This window comes from Ovis canadensis, chromosome 21 (genome assembly GCF_042477335.2).
Source record: "Ovis canadensis isolate MfBH-ARS-UI-01 breed Bighorn chromosome 21, ARS-UI_OviCan_v2, whole genome shotgun sequence".
NCBI lineage: Eukaryota > Metazoa > Chordata > Mammalia > Artiodactyla > Bovidae > Ovis > Ovis canadensis.
This window is the reverse complement of record NC_091265.1, coordinates 39,828,862-39,853,956: the sequence shown is the minus strand read 5'-3', so window position 1 is coordinate 39,853,956 and position 25,095 is coordinate 39,828,862. Positions and strand designations below refer to the sequence as shown.

Below are 25,095 nucleotides of genomic sequence, written 5' to 3'. Positions count from 1 at the left end.
TTGACTATGCCAAAGCTTTTGACTATGTGGATCACAATAAACTGTGGAAAATTCCTAAAGAGATGGGAATACCAGACCACCTGACCTGCCTTTTGAGAAATCTGTATGCAGGTCAGGAAGCAACAGTTAGAACTGGACATGGAACAAGAGACTGGTTCCAAATAGGAAAAGGAGTACATCAAGGCTGTATATTGTCACCCTGATCATTTACCTTATGTGCAGAGTACATCATGAGAAATGCTGGGCTGGAAGAAGCACAAGCTGGAATCAAGATTGCCGGGAGAAATATCAATAAGATATCAGTAAGATCAAATATGTAGATGACACCACTCTTATGGCAGAAAGTGAAGAAGAACTAAAGAGCCTCTTGATGAAAGTGAAAGAGGAGAGTGAAAAAGTTGGCTTAAAGCTCAACATTCAGAAAACTAAGATTATGGCATCTGGTCCCATCACTTCATGGGAAATAGATGGGGAAACAGTGTCAGACTTTATTTTTTTGGGCTCCAAAATCACTGCAGATGGTGACTGCAGCCAAGAAATTAAAAGACCCTTACTCCTGGTATGGAAATTTATGAGCAAACTAGATTACATATTAAAAAGCAGAGACATTACTTTGCCAACAAAGGTCCATCAAGTCAAGGTTGTGGTTTTTCCAGTGGTCATGTATGGATGTGAGAATTGGACTGTGAAGAAAGCTGAGCACCAAAGAATTGATGCTTTTAAACTGTGGTGTTGGAGAAGACTCTTGAGAGTCCCTTGGACTGCAAGGAGATCTGGCCAGTCCATCCTAACGGAGATCCTGGGTGTTCATTGGAAGGATTGATGTTGAAGCTGAAACTCCAATACTTTGTCCACCTCATGCAAAGAGTTGACTCATTAGAAAAGACCCTGATGTTGGGAGGAATTGGGGGCAGTAGAAGAAGGGGACGACAGAGGATGAGATGGCTGGATGGCATCACCAACTCGATGGACATGAGTTTGGGTGACCTCTGGGAGTTGGTGATGGACAGGGAGGCCTGGCATGCTGCAATTCATGGGGTCACAAAGAGTCGGACATGACTGAGTGACTGAAATGAACTGATGATTAAATAGGCATTAGTCATACAGATCTTGGTGGAGATACAAATGGGCTTTGGAGTGAGATTCATCTGATGTTGAATCTCATTTTTATCATGTCTTCTAGTGTTTGCAGCCTGGAATGAGTCACCGATCTCGTTTCCAGCTGCATTTTCCCCCGGGTGCGACTAGGCGGGCTTGCTGTTTCATTTCTCCTTTCAAAGTAGGGATGATTGAAAATGTGTGAAAGGACAGATCAGGAAAGCAGCTCACATGTAGTTTCAGGTAACAGGAGCCAGGGTACAGAAGAGCCCTCTTAAAGAATCCCTGTGTGTGTTAGTTGCTCAGTTGTGTCTGACTCTTCGCGACCCTGTGGACTGTAGTCCACCAGGCTCCACTGTCCATGGGATTCTCTAGGCAAGAATTCTGGGGTGGGTTGCCATTTCCTTCTGCAGGGGAAGAATCCCTACAGTCTGGCAAAGCCATACCTTTACAAGGGGGGAAAGGTGCAACAAAGTAGCTTCCCTAACACCTCCCCTGACACCTCCCCTAAGTAATCCACTAGAGACCACTAATCCACTAACTTATTCTAGAAATTGGCCCAGGCAGTCTTGACACTGAGAACCACAAACCTCCTAAGCTAGGTACACAGGCTGTGTCCTGATCTTGCAACCTACCTGTGCTATAATCCCATTCTCCCTTCAAGCTCAGGAAGAAAAGATGCTGACGATGGGTAATTTCTTGATTACCCAATTTCGTCTGTCTAAATCTTTGACAAATCTACTTATGGAAATCAAGCAGCACTTGTGGTGGCATTTCAACTTGTAACATATTTAATTTTTGAGATTTTCATTGTTTCCGGAAGCTCAATAGTGATTTTTCAGTTAAGTTTAAAGGTTTAATACAATAGATCTCTTTTTTTACCTTTCATATAGCAAATGCCGAATAAATAATATTTCAAAGGAAAGGGAAAAAAAACCCCAATCTATTGCATGACTAATGTACCTAGTTTCATTCATTGACCTCTTACTGTGAAAAAGGCCTCTGCTGCCTGTCTTTGAATGTGCAGAATTAAGAATAAATGATTTGCTCCATGTTTGCTTAGATAAATGCTTGAACAAAGGTAAAACAGAAAAGAGATGCAGATTTGATACTGTATCTATTTTGGATCTGCAGGCATTCCTTGAGAAAATGGCAGGTAGTGTAGAAATAGCTTTTGAAAATGAATTTGTAGAAATTCAGCATGTTAATGCCAGTGACAGAAAATGTAATTCTTTTTTCTTTGGATTCAGAGTTATTTTTTCCCTTTATTGTTGCTTCAGGATTTCGCAGGGGGAAAAGGAAGGCAAGATTACATATTAAGTGCCTTTGAAAAATTAGCTTTTTGCTTTACTGTGTTCCTTTGTCTTTGAAAGTCTGTCTGATGCATTCTTATTATTACAGAGATTAGGGCTTTTCATTGTTTTCAGAGAAGGCTAAGTATATTAAAAATGAAGAAAGCTCAGAAGGGAAACAAAACCAGCCATAGGAATAGCTTGCACTGTATTAAAACTGAGGCTCTTCCTTGGAATTGAGTTTTGGAGGTGAGCATAGCTCAGCTTCAGTGGGTAGTACTAGAAATTGACAATATTGCCTTTAGGCAAGCTCCTGGATTTTCGGGAAACTGGGATAGATACAGAATTGCCTTTTGGACTTGTCCTTGAGAAGTTCTCTTCTCAGAGTGATACAGTCCCTAGAGTTGTTCCAGAGTTTCAGAGTAAGACGGGCGGTTTCCTCTCATGGATTCCTCATGCAGAACCACTTTTGGGAAAGATTCCCTTCTAGTTCAGTTCTTGTTCATTCCGAGGTCATAGGAGTATCACTGCCTTATGCAGGAACTGCTGAGGTGATAGAAATGAGATCAAGATAACACGTGCTGTGTCACCACTCCCTTCTTATTCGTGAAAGTTGCTCAGTCGTGTCCGATTCTATGTGACCCTGTGGACTATACAGTCCATGGAATTCTCCAGGCCAGGACACTGGAGTGGCTAGCCTTTCCCACTCCAGGGGTTCTTCCCAACCCATGGATTGAACCCAGGTCTCCTGCATTGCAGGCAGATTCTATACCAGCTGAGCCACAAGGGAAGCCCCACTTCTTCTTATCTCTTACCAATATACGGTTTTGGTCACTTGGTGTCACCAGACTTTTGGAAGTCTATATTATCTGTGTTTTGTAAAGAATTCCCAAATAACTTAATTATCGTCATTTCTGGAAGCTCCATGACTAGGCTGAAGATTAAAATGTGACCTGAATTTTTGGAAGATCCTGTACAGTAGAGGTGTCCTAGGAAGCTAATATTTCAGGCATAGTCACCTCAGTTTTTTTAGAGTTGATTATACTGCATGTGGTTTGTTTAGGATCCTTTTTCATCTTTGTCCTTCCTCTGGCTACTACCCATGACAGGAAGACAAGGAACAATTTTTCTTGAGAAATTTTAAAAGTGTAGAGGAAGAAGATTGAATAAGTGATAAAAACTAAGGTTGGAATTACACATGGATTCTATTTCCAGAAAATAGTGCTGTTATGAGTGAGAGGAGCATGTGTGGACAGGACCATTGAAAATATAGAAAGATGGTAGAAGTTGCCATTAGCCAGGTTCAACTATTGTAACTAAAATATCACTCTGAAATAGTCTTAGTTTGGATCAAGAATTGACTTGATCTCCTGTATGGGGAAAATACTAAAGACAGGGATGTATAATATAAGTATGATTGAGAAGGAAAAGAAATTGATAAATTTTTAGAAAGTGGTATTTGTTCTTGGTGATCTTTGTGTAAGAAGAAGAGTGAGGTTGCTATGCAGCTGAGTTACACCTTAGTGTAAATAAGGATATGACAACAGAGAGATCATACCAGATTTCAGGCCTTTTGTACCATATTTTGGAAGGCAACCTGGAGTCACGTACATGGAAAATGGCCAGGAGAGGTTTGGAACCATATCACGAAGAGTTATTAGGGGAATCTGTTGGGACCAAATGTGGTTAGGGGCAGGCATTGGGGACATTGGAACAGGCATTGAGGAAACCTCAAATGTTTGTAGAGGGATTAGACTTGCTCAGCACCGGCTACAAGGCAAAACTAGGTCTAATAGGAAAAAGGGAGAGAAACTACACAGCTCAAGCCAGTAAGACATTTCAGACATCTTGAGCTAGCCAAGAGAAGTAGCCTCCGTTGGAAGGTAATGCATGTTTTATCACTGATAGGTATGCAAAGAGAGGCTGGATGATCCCTTGAAGGGATTACTTGTGACATCATTCAAACGTCATAAACGCTTTCAAATCAGAGATGTTTAATGGGAGCAGTTGAGTGAGCTAGAAAAAGGGAAAAGATTATTTTTCAAAATCCTCATCTCACCTGGGGATTTGTTTGCCTCTCTTGACGTTGTCTGAATGCCGAAGTGGATTCCTGGGGCATTCCTGGAGAATCCTGAACTGGGGAGAAATCAGATCTGCCTCTGACTCACCCCTTTTCTGGCTCCAGCTCCCCAACATTTTTCATAAAAGGAAAAGCAGTGATGTCCCAGCTTGTGAACCATGACGCTTTGGTTAGTGTATGAAGAACAGGGACAGGATAGTAGGAGATAAATGTAAGTGCTTCAGAGTTGCTGATTAGATCACCTGTAAACACTGAAACGAGTCCTTGAGCACATTCATTACAAGTGGTTTCTTGTGGGCTTGAGCTGAAAGCATGTGTTGATAAACACCCATGAGGTCCCTGAGATAGTTTAATGTCTCATTTGGTGCTCATTAGACCACGGGTACCAATATGTCTTCAATTTAGAATGATTCTACCTTGTGTGAAATTAAAAAAAGAAAGAAAAAAAAAAACAACAAACCCTTCAAAACCCAAAAAAACAGATCTGGCTGAACTGCTTTGAGCATTTACCCCCTACCCACTCCTGCTTGGATTTATTTTTTCTTATTACGATTAGCTTTGTTAGGACAACACAGTTGAATTATAGAAATTACATGTAGCAACTCTTGCTTGCAGCTAAACTATGCAGAAACAAGACTTAGTCAATTGGAAAACTGTCACTGTGAGAAGACCTGTCAAGTGAGTGGACTGCTCTATAGAGACCAAGACTCCTGGGTCGACGGTGATCATTGCAGGAACTGCACATGCAAAGTAAGCCTCTTTGTACATAAACAGACTAACAGTTTAAAGAGGGCAGTTCTGCTGATTATTGTGTAACCTGTTTCTTTATAAAGCCAACTTACAATGTACTGCCTTTTTACTAAGTGCCTATTTACGAATAGCAGCAATTGTAAAGGTAAGTTGTAGTGTCATTATAACTACAAGTACTTGTCAAGGGAAAGCAAACACACTCTAATAACATAAACTAATGTGAAGAATCTAACTGTTTGGAGATCGGAATCTCAGAGGGGGAAGGAATGCCTTTGGTTTTTAAATACCTAGTGGGTGAATTTAACTCAGATGACCATTATATCTACTACTGTGGCAAAAATCCCTTAGAAGAAATGGAATTGCCATCATAGTCAGCAAGAGTCCAAAATACAATACTTGGATGCAGTCTTAAAAATGACAGAATGATCTCTGCTTGTTTCCAAGGCAAACCATTCAATATCACAGTAGTCCAAGTCTATGCCCTGACCAGTAATGCTGAAGAAGCTGAAGTTGAACAGTTCTATAAAGACCTACAAGACCTTCTAGAACTAACACCCAAAAAAGATGTCCTTTTCATCATAGAGGACTGGAATGCAAAAGTACAAAGTCAAGAGATACCTGGAGTAACAGGCAAATTTGGAGTACAGAATGAAGCTGGGCAAAGGCTAATAGAATTTTGCCAAGAGAATGCACTGGTCATAGGAGATATCCCCTTCCAACAACACGAGAGGACTCTACATGTGGACATCACGAGATAGTCAATGCTGAAATCAGATTGGTTATATTCTTTGCAGCCAAAGATGGAGAAGCTCTACACAGTCAGCAAAAACAAGACCGGGAGCTGACTGTGGAACAGATAATGAACTCCTGGTTGCCAAATTCAGGCTTAAATTGAAGAAAGTAGGTAAAACCACTAGACCATTCAGATATGATCTAAATCAAATCCCTTTATACAGTGGAAGTGACAAATAGATTAAAGGGATCAGATCTGATAGACAGAGTGCCTGAAGAACTATGGATGGAGGTTCATGACATTGTACGGGGGGCAGGGATCAAGACCATCCCCAGGAAAAAGAAATGCAAAAAAGCAGAATGGTTGTTTGAGGAGGCCTTACAATAGCTGTGAAAAGAAGAGAAGCGAAAAGCAAAGCAGAAAAGGAAAGATATACCCATTTGAATGCAGAGTCCCAAAGAATAGCAAGAAGAGATAAGAAAGCCTTCCTCAGTGGTCAGTGCAAAGAAATAGAGGAAAACAACAGAATGGGAACAACTCTTCAAGAAAATTAGAGATACCAAGAGAACATTTCATGCAAAGCTGGGCACAATAAAGGACAGAAATGGTATGGATCTAACAGAAGCAGAAGATATTAAGAAGAGGTAGCAAGAATACACAGAAGAACTGAACAAAAAAGATCTTAATGACCTAGATAATCACGATGGTATGATCACTAACTTAGAGCCAGACATCCTAGAATGCCAAGTCAGGAAGCATCACTACAAATAAAGCTAGTGGAGGTGATGGAATTCCAGTTGAGTGATTTCAAATCCTAAAAAAGGATGCTGTAAAAGTGCTGCACTCAGTATGTCAGCAAATTTGGAAAACTCAGCAGTGGCCACAGGACTGGAAAAGTTCAGTTTTCATTCCAATCCCAAAGAAAGGCAATGCCAAAGAATATTCAAACTACTGCATAACTGTACTTATTTCACACATTAGCAAAGTAATGCTCAAAATCCTCCATGCCAGGCTTCAACAATACATGAACCAAGAACTTCCAGATGTTCAAGCTGGGTTTAGGAAAGGCAGAGGAACCAGAGATCAAATTGCCAACATCTGCTGGATCATGGAAAAAGCAAGAGAGTTCCAGAAAAACATCGATTTCTGCTTTTTTGACTATGCCAAAGCCTTTGACTGTGTGGATCACAATAAACTGTGGAAAATTCCTTAAGAGATGGGAATCCCAGACCATCTGACCTGCCTCTTGAGATATCTGGATGCAGGTCAGAAAGCAACAGTTAGAACTGGACATGGAACAACAGATTGGTTCCAAATTGGGAAAAGAATACATCAAGGCTATATATTGTTACCCTGCTTATTTAACTTATTTTCAGAGTACATCACGAGAAATGCTGGGCTGAAGGAAGCACAGGCTGGAATCAAGATTGCCAGGAGAAATATCAGTAACCTCAGATATGCAGATGACACCAGCCTTATGGCAGAAAGTGAAAAAGAAGTAAAGAGTCTCTTGATGAAAGTGAAAGAACAGGGTGAAAAAGTTGGCTTAAAGCTCAATATTCAGAAAACTAAGATCATGGCATCTGGTCCAATCACTTCATGGCAAAACGATGGGGAAACAGTGGGCTGACTTAAGTTTTCCGGGCTCCAAAATCACTGCAGATCGTGGCTGCAGCCATGCAATTAAAAGACCCTTACTCCTTGGAAGAAAACTTATGACCAGCATAGACAGCATATTAAAAAGCAGAGACATTTGTCAACAAAGGTCCATCTAGTCAAGGCTATGGTTTTTCCAGTAGTCATATATGGATGTGAGAGTTGGACCATAAAGAAAGCTGAGCACTGAAGAATTGTAGCTTTTGAGCTGTGGTGTTGGAGAAGACTTTTGAGAGTTCGCTGGACTGCAAGGAGATCCAACCAGTCCATCCTGAAGGAAATCAGTCCTGAATATACATTGGAAGGAATGATGCTGAAACTTAAACTCCAATACTTTGGCCACATGATGCGAAGAACTGACTCTTTGGAAAAGACCCTGATGCTGGGAATGCTTGAAGGCAGGAGGAGAAGGGGATGACAGAGGATGAGAGGGTTGGATGGCATCACCAACTCGATGGACATGAGTTTGAGTGAACTCCGGGAATTGTTGATGGACAGGGAGGCCTGGAGTGCTGCAATTCATGGGGTCGCAAAGAGTCGGACACGACTGAGCGACTGAACTGAACTGAGTGGCTCACTTGAGTCACAGCTTTTCTACGCTAGAATACATTTTAAAAGGAGGTTAATTAGTTTCTAAGTGTCTTCATTGTATTTTACAAGGTGTCCATTATCTGTTTTAGAGAATTGCAGGACCCCCTGACTCTCAGATTATTCATTATTTGTATTAATTGTATCTATTATTTGATCTGTTTTGGAGAATTAAAGAACCCCCACCCTTACCCCACATTAGTATGTAAACCCCGTCAAGCTGAAATTATTTGATAAGTGCCTGAAGAATGCCATTGTTTGTCTGCAAAAATACAAAATGATGGCTAGTACTTCAACAGTGATTTCAGGGTCTGCAAAAGATGTTACTTATCTTCTTATACAAATGGGCTTTTGTTTTCTGCCTATCTGTTTAGTCTGATGGGCAGAATGAAGCAGAAAATGTATACCAGAAAAGTAACTGAGATGGCATGGTTTCGTATGGGCTGGAGAAAATTATTTGTAGAGGGGATTGCCATGCCTTTCTCCAGGAGATCTTCCTGACAAGGACTGAAGCCGCATCTCTTAGGCCTCTTGCCCTGTAAGGAGGGTTCTTTAGCACTAGAGCCGTCTGGGAAGCCTCAGGAACTCCTCGCACTACTTCCGTTTTCCTGGTGAAGTTTCTGGGATGGAATGTGAGCTTTGTCCTGCTGATTCACCTCTGCTGAGATGCCTTTTCCTGCCTTTCCTTCCTCAGAGCGGGGCTGTGGAATGCCGAAGGATGTCCTGTCCCCCGCTCAACTGCTCTCCAGACTCCCTCCCCGTGCACATCGCCGGCCAGTGCTGTAAGGTCTGCCGCCGTAAGTACTCACTGAGGGTCAGGGCAGCCCGCAGTGCTTCGAGCTTGATTTATTCCCCTTTTTTTCAGACCCCCAACTGAGCAACAGTGATGAAATATCAATACTAGCAATTGATTACTTGTGATGTGCAGACACTTTACATAGGCTATATATATATTATTTTTTTTTTTTCTTAATCTCATATCAACCTTAGTTACCATTCTTTCCATTCTTTTGTACAGGGAACTGGCATTGACAAGGATTAAGTCAGTTGCCCAGGATCAAACAGCTGGGGGTGGGTGGAGCTGATCTGTGAAGTCATGACTCCAAGGCTCCACGTGCTTTGGTCTCCTCATTTTTTTTTTGTTTCTTAAACATTTATTCATGGCTGTGTTGGGTTCTCGTTCTGTGTGTGGGCTTTCTCGAGTCAAAGTGGCTTCTCTCGTGGGGTGCAAGCTCTTGGTACGTGGTCCTCAGTAGTTGAGGCACACAGGCTTAGTTACTCTGCAGCCTATGGAATCTTCCCAGACCAGGGATCAAACCCCTGTCCCCTGCATTGCACCACTGAGGCAGCCCCGGGTCCACTCATTTTGATTGATCAAAGTAAGGCCCACGCTCTGTGTTTTGGCTATCCAAGATTTCAGTCAGGTTTCCTATTATTAAATGGCATTTCTTAGGAATTTCAAGACTGAACTTCAGTTAAAATTTTAGGGCAATTTCTTTGAAAATTGGCTTGTCCAAATTATGCGATGATTTAAAAATCCTTTTCCGTCTGTATTACAGAGGACAGTATTTCAAATGAAATGGTGAAATGAACACTGAGATAAGCATGAAAAGTTAAAGCTGTCATTTAGAATTATTGGTATGGTATGTGTCAGTTACTATGTTAAGTGGTTTGATTCTATTAGTTTATTGAGTCCTCACTGGAATATTTGGGGGGAGGGATTGTTATTATCACTATTTATAGGAAGTTTAGGGAAGACAACTTATCAAGTTTGCAAGGCTAGTAAGTGACAGAGGTGAAATATAAAGCAAATTCTGTCTGACTACAGAGCCTTTAGTCTTTTTATCAGACCATAAGCTCTTCACTGAAAAAGGAAAGTTTAAGTTATAAATGTGCCATCTGATGGATAATTTTCAAAGTCATTTCTCTGCCAGAAAACACCATCATTACTTGATCTTCAAAGCACTAACTTTTTGTCAAGAACAGCATATCCCCTAATATGACAGTTGGAATGTAGATAGCCGGTCTGGTTGTACCAGCCCAATCTTTTAAAATATTCTTTCAGAAGGAGCTTTGAAAAATGTCTTCTGTTTATAGTTGATATGTTACATCCACTACTCTGGAGGGCTTACTCCAAGTTAATTTGAAAGAAACTTTCTTGTTTTTATTGCAAGCACTTTTGGAAGTCATGGATAGATCAAGGGCCCAGATGTTGAGATTATAGTTTGATTCCATGATGGAAAGATAGTTTTTAGAATAATATGTATAGATTATTTTTCTATCTTGATGTATTCTATATAATAGCAGAGGAATAAGTTGAGAAACTACAAGGGATTTTTTAAAAATGAAGCATTTTAAATCTATTATGTTGAGCTTCATGGATCTATAAATGCTGTCTCTTGGCAGATGTTATTTGGACATGGGCATAGGTGAGTCTTTTCAGCTGTTCTGTGTCATTGAAAATGTGAAATCACAGAGAAGGGTAAAGATAAAGATGGAAAATTACCCATAATGCCACCACTTGAAAACAAACACTTGAAATCATAGTAGATTTCATTTTTAAAAAACTTTTATTTTGTGGACAGTTGAATTCTTATTGTATAGATAATTTTAACCTACTGTATTGATTTGCTATTATAACTTAAGTATATTTTTATGCTTTAAAAACTGTATGAACTTCACTTTAAAGAGCTTCATAGTGTTCTACTGTTTGGTTGTTGCATAACTTAATTGTTCCCCAGTTGTTGGATAACTAGATTGTTTCCTGCTTTTCATTATTATAAATCACTATTCAATAATATGTTTTTTTTTTGTGAGGCCACATTTTTGTATTTTATGTTTTCTTTGAATTCTGTAAAGTAGAATTACTGAATGAAGAGACTGACATTTTCAAAATCTGGTGACTTGGACAGTAGAGAATCTGGCTTCAGTGCAGGAGACCTGGGTTCAATCCCTGGCTCATGAAGATCTTCTGGAGAAGGGAATGGCTACCCACTCCAGTATTCTTGCCTGGCGAATCCCATGGACAGAGGAGCCTACTGGGCTATAGTCCATGTGGTTCCAGAGTATCAGACATGATTGAATGACTAACACCTTTACTTTCACTTTAACATATTTTGTGAGACCATATTTTTTATTTCACATTTTTTTTTTGAATTTTCCAAAGTAGAATTATTGGGCCAAGAAGTTGACATTTTCAAAGTTCTTGTTACCTATCATCAAATTGTCCTCTCACTAGAAGTGTGAGGTATAGTCATTTTTCTTTAATGTATTGTAGAGTTTTAAGTTTAAAAAAAGCTTTTCAGCAAGCTTACCTGATTTTACCACAATGCTGATAAATGAGCTAGCTAAACTATCAGTCTGGTTTTTGCCTTTGTTTGGAATTGATAACCATTTAGCTAGGTAGTACAAATTTTCTCAGCAACTCTGATCAGTAGTTTGAGATGTTTATGGTTTAATAAGATGGTAATACAAATAAATGATTAAGAACACTACTCAATTATCATATGCACTCAGCAATTCCACTCCTGGGTGCAAATATATATATATATATATATAAAGGGTGTACTGCAGGGTGCAAATATCTATATATATCTCTATCTCTATCTATCTATCTATCTATCTATCTATCTATCTATCTATCTATCTATCTATCTATCTATCTATAAGCTTCCCTGGTGGCTCAGACGGTAAAGCGTCTGCCCGCAATGTGGGAGACCCAGGTTTGATCTCTGGGTCGGGAAGATCCCGTGGAGAAGGCAATGGCAACCCACTCCAGTACTCTTGCCTGGAAAATGCCATGGACTGAGGAGCCTTATAGGCTGCAGTCCATGGGGTTGCAAAGAGTCAGACATGACTGAGCGACTTTACTTTCACTTCCAAAGGATGAAAAATACACAGAAGTTTTCGTATATCTTCACATCAGATAAAGGATGGAAAATACTTCTTTTGGTTGTCCCTTTCAGATAAAATTTCCTAAGCTCCTCTCTGGATTTGGGGTAGTGTCCTAGGGTCTCAGAAAAAGTACTGGTTTGATTCAAGAGCCGATACGTGAAAGCAGATTATTTCATCTGCTCGTTTACCAAACGTTCATCCTCTGGTCTTGGCTTCAGGAGCTGCAGCACTTACAGATGAGGGCGTCCATGCGGAAATAGGAAAGAACTTGGTCTGAGAGTTCATATCTCAACTCATTGCCTGGAAAAAGTACTTTGTCCTTTTGTTGTGATTAAAAGGCCCAACAAATCAGGCCGTCTCCAAGAGCAAGGTAGTTTTCATAATTCCTGATACTGGGCTCTTCATCTTTTTGGAATGCATCAGGGTAAACTCCAGAGAGCCTTCTAGATTCCTCAGCTGTGGGCATGGAAGTCCAGAAAGTGGTGCAGGAGTTAAATTCCTCAAACATTTGGGGCGTCTGCTCTATTCAAGGAATTGAACATACCTAGCTACTCATTAGAATCATCTAGTGAGCTTCTTGAGATACCTTCTTGAGGGTCCTAGGGACCCTCTATGACTAAATTAGAATCTCTGGGCAGTGGTGTCCTAGAATCTTTTTTTTGTGTGTGTGTGTGGTTAACTTTTTTGGAGTATAGTTGTTTTATAGTGTTGTGTTTCTACCATACAGCAAAATGTATCAGCCATATATTTATATATATAGCCAACATGTTGATGTCTTTTGCTGCCCCTATATATATATCTCCTCTCCCTTTTGGTTCAATCCCTGGGTCGGGAAGATCCCCTGGAGAAGGAAATGACAATCCACTCCTGTACTATTGCCTGGAAAATCCCATGGACACAGTCCGTGGGGTCGCAAAAGAATCGGACACGACTGAGCGACTTCACTTTCACTTCCTTTCTCCCTTTTGGGGCTCCTTCCCATTCAGGTTACCACAGTGCATCAGGTAGAGTTCCCTGTGCCTGCTGTTTATTGCAGCACTATTAAAATATCCAGGACGTGGAAGCAACCTAAATGGCCATCAACAGAGGAGCAGCCAAAGAAGAGGTGGTATATATGTACAATGAAATACTATTCAGTTGTACAAAGAAATGAAATTGGATCATTTGTAGAGATGTGGATGGACCTAAACAGTGTCATACAGTGTGAAGTAAGAATTGGCATTCTTTTGGATAGATTTGGGGGAGCTATCACAGATGAGAGAGAAAGGAAAGGATGCAGAGAAAATCTTGAACTTTCCACGACAGTATTTGAAAGGAAAAGAAGTGGTAGGAGAGGGAGATAGTCTATTTGATAATAGAGGGTTTCTGTGGGTGAGAAGTAGAAATAAGCTGCAAAGGTGTTTCAGGGGATGAATGATGGCGATCATATTTCATTTAATTCCTTCAGTCATCCTGATTGAAGTTCTTCTCCCACCTCTATTTTACCTCTGGGCACAACAGTGGGAAAAAGTGGATCTTTCATTCTATGTCAGACACTGTGTTAAGCCTTTTTATGGTCATTAATTCATGTAATTCTTTCAATAACCCCCGGTCATAGGTTCCACTATGATCCCCATCTTATAGATGAGCAGGTGAAGCACAGAGAGGAGAACTAACTTGTCCGAGGTCTCTTAGCCTTGGATGAACCAAAATAAAGCTCAGGTCATCTGGCTCCAGAGCTAATGCTTTTAACTGTTGCCTCTACCGCATGCTATCCAGGGAGATATTTGTATGATCTCATTATAAGAGTATTGTGCAGCATGCGTGCTATGTGAAATGCAGAGGTGGCACAGGGAAGGGAGTGATCAATTCCATCAGAAACTTGAGTGTGTGTATGAGTGTTAGGAAAGCTTTGTAGGGGAAGGAACAGCTGAGTAGGGTGTTGACAGATGAATATGAGTTTGCCGTGTGGACAAGGTAGGTAAGAACATACCTGCCAAAGGGGATTGCACATGCAGAATCATGAATTAAACACAGCATTTATCTGGGGGCTCAATAGCAAGATTTTGAAGCAGGGTTGTGGCGTAATCAAAGAGATGCTTTGACAAAAGTCACTGTGTGGGGAGAGCTGCAGATAGGGAGTTGAGTGTGGGATTCAGGCATTCTGCAGGCAAAGGTGATGAAGCTGGCTGACAGGTATTGCCTGGGGAGATGGAAAGGAAGGGACCAATGTGAGTAATAGCCAAAGGACCTGGCACATGGTAGGTACTCCGTAAGCATTTTGTTTTCATTTGAGATAACTGAATCAAGAGCATCTATAAGGCAGAATTTGCCAGGTTTTGAACAAGAGTGCATGGGAGACTCCTAGCGTGATTAACAGAAATAAAGCAGGTGGAAGAAATGGTTTCAGAAACATTGGAGACGCCTGAGAGAGAACCAGTTTGATGTGGGTGTCTTGCTCCGAGAAGCAGTATCTGAAGCCAGGCCTGTGAACGAGTGAGGTCGGTTCCTTGGGTGTTCAGACTTTCTGATCTGCTGCTCTCCTTTAAAGTGTAACGTGGAGTGTTGATTTTGATGTTCTTAGCTGCCAAGTGCCAAGGGATGGTGCAGTGTGCAGAGTGCAAATATCTAAATAAAGACAGAGCAACCTCACGTCCACATCTGACAGGGGTGCCATGTGGTGCCTGTCAGTGTTCAGTTAGTGCACACCCAAATGGCAAAAAGCGTCCATCCACTGCACCAGGGAAATCAGGTTTGAATTTGAAGGGCCAGGTGTCTGGTTGCAGAAAGATACAACTGCCTGTTTCTCTAAACCCCCAGTACATTTGTTTCTGACATCATGAAGAAATGTGTGTTGGTGCAGGGTTTCAATTTCATGGTCAGACACTGTGAAATTGTCTTGTTTGCATGTCCCCAGTGTGGTGTGAAGGGCTTCAGGTGTCCATTTACATTTCCACTCACACCAAAAGCTGTTGGAACGGAGTCCCAAATGCCCCAGCCGCAGGCATTGGAGCCTGACTCACCTTCTGTTTGAATTTCCTCAGACATCAAAAATAAGCCTTTTGGCGGTAGGTCAAGAGGTTGGATAGTGAGGACTGGTGTTAGGGATAGAGCGGCGGAAGGAGGGGGACCGTCAGAGAAGTGGGCAAAGATGAGAAAGCAGGGGAAATTCTTGTGACCTCAGTGGTGATGCTGAACTGTCTTAAGATAATTCCATAGGTACCTTTTGATATCACAATCAGGTACACATCTTGTTTCGGTGCCAAGGCTGTGAATGGCTGGGGCACATCAGCCATCATGTTGATGTCTTTTGCAGCCTCTATATGTGAGGTTGGTGGCTCAATGGTAAAGAAATACCTGCCAAGCAGGAGACTTGGGCTTGATCCCTGGGTCAGGAAGATCCCCTGGAAAAGGAAATGGCAACCCACTCCAGTATTCTTGCCTGGAAAATCCCACGGATATTGGAGCCTGGCAGGCTACAGCCCGTGGAGTGGCAGAGAGTCGTACATGACTTAGCAGGCACGCACATGTGTATGTGAAGACGTGAAGTTCAGCGGATACTAGTTTTTACACCGGATCTGTAAATCTGAGGGATGGATGTGTTCCCACATGTGGTTTGAACGTGAACTGTAAGACACTCCTGTGTTCAGATCGAAGCTCTGGGGTGAGTGTTGATCAGAGGATGAGAGAAATCAGGCGAATATCTTCAGACAGGTCAGCAAGTGTGATCATAGCATCGTGAGGGTGGCAAGGTGCGACATGAGAAGGGAGGTCTCGTCTTTATGTCCCAGCCTGGGCCAGGGAGCAGATGGCAGGTTTGACAGCAGTGTATTTAGCACAACTGTCACTCTGGAGTGAGCCATCTTGCCAAGTTGGCAGCAGCTGCGTTTGGGAGCGTGGGAGTTGATTAGGCAGGAATTTCAGGCCCTTGGAAGTGTGGTTTCCCCATGTAAGCGCATTTGGGAATCCATATCCTCATTAGGACCAGTGAGTCAGAGGCAACTGATTTATCTAGAAAATTGAGGCATAAAAGATGTTCAGGGATAATTTGTTTTAATGAAGCAGGGAAGGGAGTTATCTAGAAAATTGTATTGGTTTTCTGCTTTGTAGTTGGTTTAGCTCTGAAAACCTTAGTATCTGTTTTTAACATTTGGAATAGCATTGACTAGCAGGAAGAACTCTCATCTGGGAATCAGCAAATGTGTCTATTTTTTTCTACTTAGGAGGCTCATTAATTCTAAAATTATTGTTACTAACATGAAGCCCACAGAGGCATGTAGCTAGGGGCTAGGGATAAAATTATGAATGGACATAGATCCTACCTTCATTGGGGCAACAAAGATAAAATGCGATATATGTTCTGTTAGGGCGAGGTCCAGGGTACCACAGAAGCACAGGATGAGGACTGTTCTCCAGTGCTTGAGGTTAAAAAATTTTAAAAACTTCTTAGGGGAATGTCAGGATTAAGGTAAAATTGATGGGTACATAGGACAGAAGGTTACCAGCAACAGGTGCATGGGACTGAGTGTTCTGGAGAAGAAAGCAGTGTGTACAAATCCCTAAACAGACGAGGGCATGGCTCGAGTCTCAGTGGAGACGTGAGTGTTTGGGAGTTTCAGAGGGAGAGTGAGCAAGCAGGAATTGGTGAAACCTAAGGGATAAGGAGGAGCTGCAGGGATGGCCTTGCATGCTGACTTCAGGAATTTGAATTAAATTCTGAGAGCGTGAGCAACTCATAATCATTTTGAAGCAGAGCCTCCTATTTGTACTTAAAATATGTCTGTCGGTTGTATGGGGAAGAACTGGGTAAGATTAGACCAGAACATGGGAGACAAGTTAGGAAGTTTTCTACTCGACTAAAGAGGAGGGATGGCTTGAGTGAAAATGAAAGCTGGGGGCAGGTGATGGGAATGGAGAGAAGTTGGTTGACTTGAGAAACTTGAAGAGGAGGCATGGCTGGGATTTGAATACGGATTGGACATGGGGTTGAGGAAAGAGAAGTTTGAAGGACCTTGGGTGGTGGCGTGTGGATGGGGGGCTGGGATGGATACTAGTGCCATTCACTGAAAGCAGATATTAAAGAGGCACAGATTTGAGTCAGGTTTGTGTTGTTGCAGGGCAAGTCCTTAGAGGAAACAGACTCTGAAATGGAGATGCACTTGTACTTTATTAGGAAGTTCAAGATCAAGTCTAGGGTGGGAGTGAGATAGTGAAAGAGACAGAATTGGGCAGGAGAGGTTGAACTGCAATGCAGTTACAACAAAAATGCCTCAGTCATTCCTCAAGAAGTTCTGGAGCTGGAAGACCTTCCAACTTTGCAATATCTTCATCAAGCACCTATTGGATGTGGGCTGCCCTGGGAAGGGGCCTCGACGCAAGGGCACGTGCAATCACTGTTCAGCTGAGAGCTGTTGGTCATCACCAATCATGACAGTTTCAGGAATGTGACCTTTGACTGTGGAGGGTGATCTGGGCTGCCTACCACAGTATCTGCTGTGGGATCATGATGTCAAGTAAAGCAATGTTTCTGAGCTTTCCTCTTCCTGTGGCTAAAAAGAAGGAGTTGCATGAGTTGTTTGCTAAGGTCCCTATGTACCTGAGCATTCTGTGAGTCTGAAGATGGTAGAACTAAGGAACTACCAAATTGAATTTACCTGTTTTTAACAGATACAGAAATGGAGGCTCTGAGAGATGGGGTGGTATTGATAAGACTGAATTAGTGGTGGAGATCTCTTAGAGTGCTCGTCTTCAGTTTTTCTTCTCCTGAGGAGTAGGGCTGGAAGGATCCTCATTGTACAGGGGAGGGAGTATTGTTCACCCAGAATCTAACAGCCTGCTGGTAAGTAGCACTTGCTACAACACAAGGATGTTGCTTCCTTCTTCCTATTGATGTGACTGGAGAATTTGACAGAGACACATTAGAATCATATCAAATTAAACATATTCTGCAGTTGTTCAAAAGTGGGTCAGCATTTATGCTTCTCTGTTAACTTTTTTCCAAGACCCATCTCTCCTCCCTTCCTTCCCTATTAGCCTGTTAAACTCACTTTTCCAAAGGCAGTCTCTGTCGTGCATTGATATAGCATTGTGCTGGCTTGTGTTTCTTACTTTTCTGAGCTTCTTGGGAACAGATAAGCTGGAGACATGTGCTTTGTATGATTACAAAGGGGGAAACTGCGTTTTTCTGCATTGAGACTGAGGTCCTGATGAATGGAATGTATGTGAGTTCCTTTTCACCCATTCATTCATTTTATGGCTGGAGTAGCTGAATCAAAGCTACTGCTTTTGTACTCCATGGTGATGACAACCACTTCTTCCTTGTTTTAACTCCGACCTCAACAACTCATTCTCTAGTCCTTCAGCCACCGCAACAAGGAAATGGTTGTATAATCTTGGTGTGAAGGACTCATGGAAAACATAATCAAGATGACAGTCTGATAGGGGATTCAGCAGTTATTCCCATACTATTTCCATGTCTTACTCTAGACATGCACAGAGATTTGTGTTGCTTAGAGTATTTATGTTCTATGGAATATGCTGGAGTTAGACAGTGCCTTGGAGGTCATTTTGTTACATAGTATGACTATCTAACCTGCTTTTCTGTTTTATTACAGCAAAATGTATCTATGGAGGAAAAGTCCTTGCAGAAGGCCAGCGGATTTTAAGCAAGAGCTGTCAGGAATGCAGAGTAAGTTTCAATCTTACAGTTCCCATTACTTGTTGGGAAGGAGATGTGAGCTTTAGGTAGGGTTCTGAAATGGAGCATATTGGCCCAAGGTGGGGAAAGACTCTCATTGGGCTGGAGTCCAGGATGGGGAGTTCTCAGCCACTGTCACTGTGTGGATAGCTTGTGGTCAGCTGTGGATCACGTAGTCTTGGGAAAGATGGTCAGGGAAGGAAGTGAGAAGGGGAAGGGAGCTAGCAGCTACCATGAGTCAGGGAGCTTGTCAGCTGGCCCTGGGGAAAGGTTTTGATTAGGTATTGGGGCAATTAGTCTGTGATATGAGTTGTGGATAGTGCCACCTCTAGTTCTCAATGTCTGAGACAGTCTTAGAAAATGCCTGTCTCCTGCCTGCCCCTTCTCATGTACTCCTCGAGGTTAGATTTGTGGAACCATAGATCTCATTCAGTAAATCATTCAGCAAACATGCATTGAGCGAGTGCTACTTATCGGCATGCTGTTAGATTCTGGGTGAACAACAGTGAACAAAACAAAGCCCCGTCTGTAGAGAATTTGCAGTCTGGTGGGGAGATAGGCAGTAAGATATAAACAAATAGATATACAAGACAGCTGAGCCTTGAAAAACACATGTTTGAATTGTGCAGGTCCACTTATACATGGATTTTTTTTCCAATAGTAAATACTGTGATGGTACACTATCTGTGCTTGATTGAATTCCTGGATGCAGAACCATGGATACACAGATACAGAGAGTTGACTATAAATTATGTGCCAATTTTAGATGGTGTGAAGGGTCGGTGTCCCTCACCCCTGCATTGTTCAAGGGTCAACTCTGATGTCAAATTCTATAAAAATACAGAGCAGGTTAAAGGGAGAGAGAGCTTTGAGGTGGGCGTAGGTGGTCTGGGAAGACCTCTCTGAGGAGGTCTTAATTGAGCACAGTGCTGGATGAAGGTGGGAGCTAGCCAGGCAGTTACTTGGGTGAGATGTTGTCCTGGATCGTGGGAGTGAGAGACAGAGGGAAAGATGCGAGGGAGGGGAGCAGATACAAGGTGGTGCCTTCCAGAGCAGCCGCAGCCCCACAGCGAGGCATGGCTGGTTCTGTGGGGCATCTTCAGGGAGGCTGGCTGGAACCACATGTCTCAGAACAGACTCGCGTTCCAAGCATTTCATTTGTGTTTTGTCACATTTACGGCATTTCATTGGCTTTTTGTCACATCGCTGGCAAAAAGAAAGGAATGTATTTGAAAGGGTGAGGAGAAGGAAGCATTTAGAGACCCACAGAAACTCTTGGGAGTTCAAATCTAGTTCTTTATGGGGAGCTTCCGGGGGTGCGGGAGAGGCTCTTTCCTATGTCCTGTCTCTCACGGACCAGACTCTGCCTCAGCGGCTAAGTCCCTTGAACTTCCCTATTGTGTTTTCCTTTTTTTTTTTTGCTGTTAATATCAAATCTTTCTCTTTTATTGTTTTTGTTTTTTAATATAAATTTATTTATTTTAATTGGAGGTTAATTACTTTACAATATTGTATTGGTTTTGCCATATATCAGCATGAATCTGCCATGGGTGTACACATGTTCTCCATCCTGAACCCCCCTCCCACCTCCCTCTGCATACCATCCCTCTGGGTCATCCCAGTGCACCAGCCCCGAGCATCCTGTATCATGCATCAAACCTGGACTGGCGATTTGTTTCACATATGATATTATACATGTTTCAATGCCATTCTCAAATCATCCCACCCTCGCCCTCTCCCACAGAGTCCAAAAGACTGTTCTGTATATCTGTGTCTCTTTTGCTGTCTCATGTACAGGGTTATTGTTACCATCTTTCTAAATTTCCTGTATATGCATTAGTATACTGTATTGATGTTTTTCTTTCTGGCTTACTTCACTCTGTGTAATAGGCTCCAGTTTCATCCACCTCATTAGAACTGATTCAAATGTATTCTTTTTAATGGCTGAGTAATACTCCATTGTGTATATGTATCACAGCTTTCTTATCCATTCGTCTGCTGATGGACATCTAGGTTGCTTCCATGTCCTGGCTATTATAAACAGTGCTGCGATGAACATTGGGGTACACATGTCTCTTTCAATTCTGGTTTCCTTGGTGTGTATGCCCAGCAGTGGGCTTGCTGGGTCATAAGGCAGTTCTATTTCCAGTTTTTTAAGGAATCTCCACACTGTTCTCCATAGTGGCTGTACTAGTTTGCATTCCCACCAACAGTGTAAGAGGGTTCCCTTTTCTCCACACCCTCTCCAGTATTTATTGCTTGTAGACTCTTGGATAGCAGCCATTCTGACTGGCATGAAATGGTACCTCACTGCAGTTTTGATTTGCATTTCTCTGAAAATGAGTGATGTTGAGCACCTTTTCATGTGTTTGTTAGCCATCTGTATGTCTTCTTTGGGGAAATGTCTGTTTAGTTCTTTGGCCCATTTTTTGATTGGGTCGTTTATTTTTCTGGAATTGAGCTGCAGGAGTTGCTTGTATATTTTTGAGATTAATTCTTTGTCAATTGCTTCATTTGCTATTATTTTCTCCCATTCCGAAGGCTGTCTTTTCACCTTGCTTATAGTTTCCTTTGTTGGTCAGAAGCTTTTAATTTTAATCAGGTCCCATCTGTTTAATTTTGCTTTTATTTCCAATATTCTGGGAGGTGGGTCATAGAGGATCCTGCTGTGATTTATGTCGGAGAGTGTTTTGCCTATGTTCTCCTCTAGGATTTTTATAGTTTCTGGTCTTATGTTTAGATCTTTAATCCATTTTGAGTTTATTTTTGTGTGTGGTGTTAGAAAGTGTTCTAGTTTCATTCTTATACAAGTGGTTGACCAGTTTTCCCAGCACCACTTGTTAAAGAGATTCTTTTCTCCATTGTATATTCTTGCATCCTTTGTCAAAGATAAGGTGTCCATAGGTGTGTGGATTTATCTCTGGGCTTTCTATTTTGTTCCATTGATCTATATTTCTGTCTTTGTGCCAATACCATACTGTCTTAATGACTGTGGCTTTGTAGTAGAGCCTGAAGTCAGGCAGGTTGATTCCTCCAGTTCCATTCTTCTTTCTCAAGATTACTTTGGCTATTTGAGGTTTTTTGTATTTCCATACAAATTGTGAAATTAGTTGTTCTAGCTCTGTGAAAAATTCTGTTGGTAGCTTGATAGGGATTGCCTTGAATCTATAGATTGCTTTGGGTAGTATTCTCATTTTCACTATATTGATTCTTCCAATCCATGAACACAGTATATTTCTCCATCTATTAGTGTCCTCTTTGATTTCTTTCACCAGTGTTTTATTGTTTTCTATATATAGGTCTTTTGTTTCTTTAGGTAGATATATTCCTAAGTATTTTATTATTTCGTTGTAATGGTGAATGGAATTGTTTCCTTAATTTCTCTTTCTATTTTCTCATTATTAGTGTATAGGAATGCCCATTCACACTTTCTTTGCTGCCTCTGGGAATGGCAGAGATTCTGTGGGTCAAGGCAGTCTGGTGGGTATGCAGCTGTGGTCCTTCTGTGACAGTGGGCTCCGTGTGGGGGCTCCTTAGTCTGCAGCAGAGGCAAGGGCAGTGTGACAGTGAGGGCTCCGTGGTGTCTCAGTCAACCATGGAAGCTTCCAGATCTAGGAATGGGTGGGTTGTCCCCAACCTGGGGCTGGCACATTACCGTATGGGGTGTTGAGTGGATTAAATGAGATAAAGCATGTGAAGAACTTGGCTGGTACAAAGTAAGCCCTCAACACATGTGAGCTCTTCTTATTCTACATGACCGTACATGTCCTTCCTGACTAGAAGACATATGTCACATTCTCTGTAGATTGCCTCACATTGAGGGGAGGGAAGATGATTTAGATTATGAAACCCTTAACGTTTTTCTTACCCCTCAAGGGAAGCTGGGATGACTAGAGCAATTTTACCCACTCAGCTGATGATCCCAGTATCCAGCCTGTAGCTGTCACTCACAGCCAGCAGCCCCTTTCACATATTACGCAGAAGTAGCAGTGATCTTGACAAAGGTCATAATTGTGATTCAGTCTCTGTTATCATCAGAGAGACTCAGGGCAGACACTATTGGAGATCTTTCGAAGAGACGGGTGTGGATTTAAGTGCCAGTGTACTGGATAGGCACTTACCATTGTTATTGGCACACTGTAGGTATTCATCCTCTATTTAAAAGCCGTGGATTTCTTCATTTATTGTCTTTCTGTCATTATCTACTAAATAATTTTGGACAAAGAGAAGCATCACTGACAATAACACATAACATCTCCTGAGTACTTAGTATTTTCTAAACACCGTATACAACCTTTGAAACTTTATTTAATAAAACCTCATAATAACCCTGTGGGGTGGGTAGCATTGTCGTTCCCACTTTACAGATGAGGAAATTGCGGCACATGGGAGCAAAGTCCCATAGCTAGTAAAGGAACCAGCTGGTTTCTCAACCTGTGTGGTCTGAATCTCCAGCCTCATCTCTTAGCCTCTCTACTGCTAGTCCTGATGGTGTTAGATTTACTTGGAAGTAATTCTCATTTTTGAATTGTAAAAAAGGAGATTTAGAAAGATTGAATGATCACTTTTCAGTCTATTTGAGAATACCAGATTGGTCAGGCTATGGCTCATTGATTCCCTTGATAAAGGGTAGCATTTATAAAAGGCCAGAGAAGAGCTTTGGGACACATTTAATGGATGTTGTCAGCAGGGGGAGAGGGTGATGGGTCTAAGAGGGGAGTGCCTCCGGTCTTTCTCGGGCAGCCTTTTGCAAGATTTAAGCCCTAATGCCCTAAGGTACCTGTTATATGTGATGAATTAACTTCTTTCCTAGACATCTAAAATGGTACTGTGTCACTGCTATCCTTGGGAGAATTGAGCAAATAATTACTCAAATAATTTCTTGTGTTCTGTGGTTTAAATGCAGATCCCTAGTTGACAAAAGGCTGCCTGGCAGTCCATGCATTTCATTTTCCTGGGATCATATCAAAGCTTCAGCACTACCAGTTAGATAAGAAACTAAGTTTTGCTTTAAAGATTTTCACCGAGTGATTTCAGAAGTTAACATACTGTGTTTGTTTGTTTTCCCCTGTTGTTGTTTTTTAAATCAAGATGAATAAACTCTCCTAGCAATCTCGGTCAGTTATGTGCAGTTTTGCTGCCTTGAAGCACTTTTTAGGCTAGTAACAGTTTTTTTTTTTCTTTACTTAAAGATGTGAGTTCTGTATGTTATTAGAAATTCAAGTTTAAGCATAGTTATTAGTAAAGAGCTTGAAAGTGTTTATATTTGATCAGTGACATGGTGACAGTCACTCTAAATGAGAAAGAATGGATGAATTATATTTCCCCACCAATGCTGAGTTGCAAAGGTCATAAAATAACCTACTACAATCAGGATGATTTATTTATTAATCAGATGCTTATGAGTATGAAAATAAAGGTGTGTACCAAATTGTGTGGCTGAACTGAATGGATTTGGTGGCACTTATGTTACTAGAGTCACAGTGCATATTATTTTCAAATTCAAGCAAAGGGTTTTTATCTCTATTTGAATGTTTGGAACTATGATCTTACTCATTAAATACATTGAAGGTTGACTGGAATTGTTGATTGATTTAATCAGCAGTCAAAGCAACTTTTTATATATAAAAAAGAACCTTTCATGAGTGATTATTTTTAAAAAGCCTTCTGTAGCAGTTTTAATATTGCTTTCTAAAATAAATGCAAGTATATACTCAAGATATAAAATTTGGAATTTAGAGGAAGGAAGTATAAGAAAGTAAAAGAAAATCACTCCAAAATCTCACCACCTATAGATAATCTATTTTAACAGTTTAATTTTTTGACAGCGAGAGTGAAATTTATCTTACTGTCTTAGTTTAGATTAAGCCAGAAGCAGACCCTGAGCTCAGGATTAAGAACAAGAGATTTATTAAGGCAGTGCTCCTAGGAGGAAGCAGTAAGGGTGTGGGGGATTCAGGCTAGGGCAGGCAGGAAACTCATCAAAGGTGCAATTTTAGGTGAAAGGTTAGAGGTACCCTGATTCTGGTGGGGTTCTGGAGTGTAAATGTTACCCCAGCCATTGTCTCCCTTTGAGGTAAAGAGCCTCCAGTGGCTTTGGGCTGTGGGGGCTGAGGATGTGGAACTTGTACGTAACTTCTGGTTCCCTGCAAAGAGGCTCCAGAGCCCTCAGGGACTCTCTGAGTGTTGAGAGATGAGCCAAGGTGAGGGATGGGCACAGTGAACTGATTAAACAGATCTAGCAGAGTTTGCCATTCTTGTTTGTGCAAGGAGGCAGTGCATCCATGCTCAGTTGCTAAGTCATGTCCGACTCTTTGTGACCCCATGG

General features: G+C 41.5%; 1 protein-coding gene across 4 annotated transcripts in view; it reads left to right on the top strand.

Moving 5' to 3' along the window:
- The window catches only part of NELL1 (neural EGFL like 1), a 1,018,153-nt gene that overhangs the window by 248,824 nt on the left and 744,234 nt on the right, over window positions 1-25,095 (top strand). For all 4 annotated transcript variants that reach the window (XM_069565320.1, XM_069565321.1, XM_069565323.1 and 1 more), the window contains exons 8-10: window positions 5,086-5,220; window positions 8,892-8,994; window positions 18,685-18,758. In XM_069565320.1, the coding sequence (XP_069421421.1) occupies window positions 5,086-5,220; window positions 8,892-8,994; window positions 18,685-18,758 (312 nt within the window). The remainder of the gene's footprint in view (window positions 1-5,085; window positions 5,221-8,891; window positions 8,995-18,684; window positions 18,759-25,095) is intronic.